At 36.0% G+C, this 6,000-nt stretch overlaps 1 protein-coding gene across 3 annotated transcripts in view; it reads right to left on the bottom strand.

The window, feature by feature from the left end:
* The window catches only part of kansl1a (KAT8 regulatory NSL complex subunit 1a), a 37,179-nt gene that overhangs the window by 12,117 nt on the left and 19,062 nt on the right, over window positions 1–6,000 (bottom strand). For 2 of the 3 annotated variants that reach the window (XM_056469171.1, XM_056469172.1), the window contains exons 3-5: window positions 4,066–4,207; window positions 3,841–3,980; window positions 254–389 (exon numbers count right to left, since the gene is read on the bottom strand). In XM_056469171.1, the coding sequence (XP_056325146.1) occupies window positions 254–389; window positions 3,841–3,980; window positions 4,066–4,207 (418 nt within the window). The remainder of the gene's footprint in view (window positions 1–253; window positions 390–3,840; window positions 3,981–4,065; window positions 4,208–6,000) is intronic. The other variant, XM_056469173.1, reaches the window with a different exon arrangement.

Below are 6,000 nucleotides of genomic sequence, written 5' to 3'. Positions count from 1 at the left end.
TAGGGCGAGACAGTAAACCTGACACTATTCTCTCTTCTGGCTGCTGTTATCAGTCTCACACTATTTTTCCCCTTTTCTATAAGTCTTGATAACACCATTGTGGAGTTTTATTATTTCAGCCAATAGGATTGTCAAAAAATATTTGTTCACTGCAGTCAAAGTTTACCCAACTATGACAACTTACTGCTACTGCTACCAGAAATGTGAAAAGAGTCCATTAACACACACACTAGCAAACCACCCACAAACACACCTTGCCGTTGAGGTTGTGGATGCTGTTTGGGTGGATCAGTCGTCGCCTCCTGCAGGTCACCAGCGGACGTGTTCGCGCAGATGTAGAGCTGCTGTCTAGACTTAAAGGACACATGTCTGACATTTCTGAGACACTGCTGCAACCAGAAAGCAAAAGCACAATGTACATTTAGTTTGGACAAGCTATTAGACAATGACTTGATGGTGATACTGAATTCACTCTCCCTGTGTTTTTAAACTATTAGATCAGGGGTGACCAAACTCGGTCCTGGAGGGCTGAAGTCCTGCAGAGTTTAGTTCCAGCCCCAAAAAGACACACCTGGGATAGCTAATCAAGCTCTTGCTAGGCTTTCTAGAAACATCCTTGCAGATGGGTTGGAGGCAAAATCTGCAGGACACCAGCCCTCCAGGACCGAGTTTGGACACCCCTGTATTAGGTAGTGTGATAAATCAATCAAATGTTACTTAATGTGTTCATGTAAATAATGCAATCGCCCAACTGCAATTTACAGAGAGTTGAAGTGCAAATTAAATCTAAAAATGCCTCAAGGGGGCTAATGATTTTGACCTAAAAAAAAGTTTAAAAACTTAAAGGTTTTTATTCCAGCTAATTTAAAAATAATCGTAAGACTTTCTCCAGAACAAATAATATTATGGAAAACACAGTGAAAAATGTCTTGCTCTGTTAAACTTTACTTGAGAAATATTTCAAAAAGTATAAACATTTCACCCTAATGGGGCTAATAATTGTGACATTAACTGTGTCAATATAAGCAAGTATCTATTTATACATTCCTAAATATATAGTCAAAAGTAGGGATGGGTATCGTTTAAGTAGGTTTTTATGGTATTACTACTTTTATCGATACCACTTTAACGGTTCTCTTATCGGTACTTTTTGTAGTGGGTTTTTTTCATGAGAAAAAAAACTAACAAATTGAACAGAATGAACAACACTTTATTTTATTATTACCTTTTTAATGTAAAATAAAACGAAACCAACAATTGGTAAACAAACCAATTATTTTTTCCTGTAAAAGAATGTACAATGGTTTAAAGGAAAATGACTCAGCTTTTAACCATTCTTCTGGATAAAAATCAACATGTTTGCCTTTTCAGGCAGAAGTCGGGACCTTTCTTGGTTCACTGTGCTCTCTGCAGTTGAAAATAGCCTCTTTGAGTTGTAAACTGCAGATAATTGAGATAATGTTTATGATTTTTGATTAACGCATTCACATAAACGAGTGAACAGCGTTTTGGGAGTTAACTGTGTTTTTAATACAGTTTTGGAGCATCTTGCAATGTAAAAATAAGCTTTCTTAATAAGCATTGTTTATTATTACTCTACTCATATGCTATATTTGTAAATACAGCTGATGTAAAAGTATTTTTAATGTTTAAGATTTACTTAGACTACTTACTAATACTGTTTTCATTGTAACCGAATGCGTGTTTAATAAACTATTAATATTTTACTAATTTAGGTGATTGACTGCTGAAATAATGATGTGGGTGATGTGACGTTACCGTTAGTAGCAGTCAAAAACTTTTCATTTGTCTTTCTGCAGTTAACACACTTTTGAAAGATGCTTAGCCAGATTGCTTGCGTTTCCGCTTATACAAGAAAACAACTTGTTGTGTTTGTTGCAACGGGCAATATCACTGTCCACTCGGGAAATACAACCCATTTGGTTCACTTCGCAAGCTTACGAGCTGTGTGTGCGCAACACTGTGTAGCAAGCTATGTGTGTGCGCTTTGCACGAGTCTCCGCTGAGTGCGCGCGCACATCTGAGAACTGTGAAGGCTTTATACTTGAAGCGCTTGCGGGAAACACAAGCATTTCTCATGTGAGATTGCTAACTGTGCAGATAAATATCAAATATTGCAAATTAGAAAAGGTTGGTCAGTTAATTATGCTACAGTAAGTAATGTTTGTTCAGCAATAATTCTAAAGTACCGGTAGCAGAGCCGTTAACGTCAGAGCTTATCGATACTTCAGTCTTTTATAATTTAGCCATTAAAGTACAGAGTTTCGGTACCCATCCCTAGTCAAAAGTGCACCCTACACTGTAAAAAAAAAATGCTGGTTTCCACACAATTCCTTCATGTTGTCCCAACACAAATCGATAACTTAATTATTTTTTACAAATTTAACATAAAACAATGAAGTCATCCTAACTTAATTCAAGAATTGTGCTGAATCAGCTCATTTTAAATAAGTTATCTGAATAAGCAGCAAAAAGGATTTAAGTATAATTATATGTTTAGGTGTAAAAAAAGCTGATTATTAAAATCCACTTTTACAAGAAAATAGTATTTTAGTCTTCATACTTTAAAATGTGTTTTTTTGTGGATTATATTCTGTAATTTAGGAGTAAAAAAATTTGCGAGTAAACATTACACCATATTTTGTGCTGGAAAACGTCTGAGAGTTATCTGAGTGAATCTAATTTACACCCGACAAGAAAACTGGAAACCTGTAACCTTCCATGTCATTTGTTTTTCCTAATCTGGAAGTCAATAACTATGCTTTCATACAAACATGTGAATTAAATTTATGCGTAAAACTCGAATACCCCTTAAAAATGCACCTTTCATCCAATGAGTCAAAGAGAACAAAATCATCACTTCCTGATAAACTGGCGGCAAATATACTTCTTTCTTTTTTCAATTTAATTGATTAATGAGCACGTAGGGTAGGACGGTCAAAGATTAAGATAACTGTATTGGTTGCCATAACAGAGAGCAGTGGGGCACATTGTATTATTTTATTTCATTTTTTTAATTATTGATTTTATGGAATCATATTTATATTAGGAGGTATTTTAGGATAAAACTTTTAATGTGTACACACGTTATATGTTGTCTTGGTGTCTATGTACAGCAGAACCTTTTTTTCTAAAACAATTTTTTCCTACGGGTAGCAATAAATTTCACCTTGACCTTGATCTAAAAGAAAACCAGAATTCGCTGCAGTAGGAGAAACGAGTGTGAAACGTGTGCGAGTCCTTTTATTATATCATAAATTACTTGAGCTGCTGAAGAAGAAATGCATGAGCGTGATGAGTGGCATTTTCTGGAGTCCTGGAAAGAATAATACTGAACCACTGTGATCATTTTAGAAGAAGCAGAACAACATTTCAGATGTTTTACAATGTTGTCCATCATACCTATTTTTATCTTCACGTGACCTCACTTTTTTAATGCACACACTGCAGTTTATTCAGTAAAAGTGTTTCCATCAGTTTGTGCACATTCATTCTTATCGAATAAAAAGTTCGTCCTACTCAGTTATGCGCATACATACGTTTATGTGCATATTCAAAAATTCTGCGCATCTTGGCATTTCCATAGAGCATTTTTATGCAATGATCCAAAATGTGCATAAAAATAGGTGGATGAAAACATAGATAGTGGTTACAGGTTTCCTGCTCTCTTCAAAATATCCTCTTCAGTATTCACTAGAAGAAAGAAACTCAAAGGTTTGGAGCCACTTGAAGGTGGGTAAATTTCCATTGTTGGGTGAACTAAACCTTTAAATGCTAAAACACTACAACATTCATATTAATAATTAAACTGATCAGAACCTTATGGAGACGTTGTTCTCAGATGTGTCTGTCAAACGAGACTGCGATTCAGAGAAGTTCTGGGATGCTGTTGAGGTCAAGATATTCTCATTAGTCTCTGTCTTGCAGGAAGGGGCTGAGTCTCCCAGCTCCACTGGACCCTGTAGAAAACATGCAAAACAAAACTTGACTCACAGCTAAATTAACTGTTTTACATGAAACAGCAGATAAAGTGCGGGTGCTAACTTTGCCGGTGCGGAGCTGGCGGTAGATGTCAACCTGCTGCCGGATGCGGTACTCCAGGTCTGATATCTGCGCCTGCAGCCACGTCCAGTGACTGATGATGGTGGCTCTTTCACTGGCAAACCGGCCTTCTGCTCTCCTCCATCTGAGAGAGAAAAGAGAGCAATCCAGTTAGACACGTTTCAGTTGTTTAGTTAACTAGGAGAGTCATTAGGGTTAGCCATGTTTATATCTGCCAGCAGAAACTGGCTGTGACGACAGTTAAAACAAACAGGAAACTGCCTGGATTGTTCTCTGTGACTTATCCAGTCCTGATGGTCCAGATTAGTGAAGAAATCAATCATTTTGAGTGTTAATGATGCACAGCATATAGAGATCACTGTTAAACACATTCTGTAAAGAAATCCATTCAATCTCTTACAGATTTACCAATATAGCTAACCTCACTATTTTTATTACTGCGGCCAATAATCTTCATAACAGCACATTTCCAGCTTGAATTTCAAGCATTTCCTTTGTAACCAAAAGATGCCAGGAAAAGGAAATAGCATGACCATGGGTGGATGGATGATGATGATGATGATAACCAAAAATATTTGATCACAATATAAGCAGGCCCAATGCGGTTTGATTTTATACATTTATATTTAATATCACGACTGGCGATATAGGTATATTTTTTTTCTTGAAATAAGTTTTTGATACCAAAACATTTCTATCTTGTAGTAATACATTCTATACAATATTACTCAAATTACTTTATTTAATCTATTCTCAACTTTACTTAAGACATGTGACCAGACAGGAAGATCCATTCAGAATCTAAACGAATCCAATTAAATGCATGAATGCCTTAAATGGCACAAACATCAGGGGGAAACGTTAGGCTTGTCACTTTAAAGGAACAGTTCACCCAAAAAAAATTACATTTACTGACTATTTATTCTCCCTCAAATGCTTCCAAACCTTTATCAGTTTCTTTATTCTGTTGAACACAAAAGAAGAGGTTTTTAAAAAGTTGAAAACCTGTAGCCATTTACTTCTATATTAGGAAAAACCTATACATTTTTCAAATTACCTTCTGTTTTAACAGAAAAAGAAAGTCAAATAGATTTGGAACAAGTGAAGGGAGGGTAAATACAACAGAATTTTCATTTTGGGTGAACTATCCCTAAAACACCGAATGCATGGATCCAATGTAACGATACACATCCATTTTTGTTGACATTGGCTTTTAACCAACTATTTACATATCAATAAATATAAACCATAATCATATGAGTATTACACAATAAACCATAAAAACAAGGTATTTTTAGTCAGCATGTTTTAATATAGGGGGTAAGCTTGTAATTGTGCACAAATGACATTCAAATCAAAAATTTTGTCTATTTTCCCCCCTGGAAAATTTTTTTCTTTAAAAAACGAACATTTACAATGAATTATATTCATCAAGAAGGTATATTACTGTGTGATGGGCTTATGTTGTGACTGCAGACATGAAACCGGTTGTCTATGCTGGTCCATCAGTGTAAACACACTCCTATAATGTGAGCGGTTCACTCCTGCACAAAAGCACACCACCATCTCATGGCAAAAGCCCCTCTCAGCACATTCCCACAGCGCTGTGTCTGAGAAAACGCCCTCAAACTGAGCCCTCACATTTGCCCACATGGAGCCCTACAACTCGCTGTAACAAGATAAATGGAGGGGGAATTTACATGTGCGCCACTGAGCCCTGTGGACTCTCAGTACACTGGCAATGATTAATAATATTACACTGGAATAATATGCACAGTAACACTCAACATATCTGCCCTTAGTAGTTTAGTTTCCAGTCTGTAATAAAGGTCCTGTAAAATTCCAACAATGTATTTAAGATGTTAGTAAGAGTTTTTTTAGTTTTAAGGATAATCTATAAGCTCCTATCTATAAATC

Source organism: Danio aesculapii, chromosome 12, assembly GCF_903798145.1.
Source record: "Danio aesculapii chromosome 12, fDanAes4.1, whole genome shotgun sequence".
Lineage (NCBI taxonomy): Eukaryota > Metazoa > Chordata > Actinopteri > Cypriniformes > Danionidae > Danio > Danio aesculapii.
This window is presented reverse-complemented; position numbering and strand designations above follow the sequence as displayed.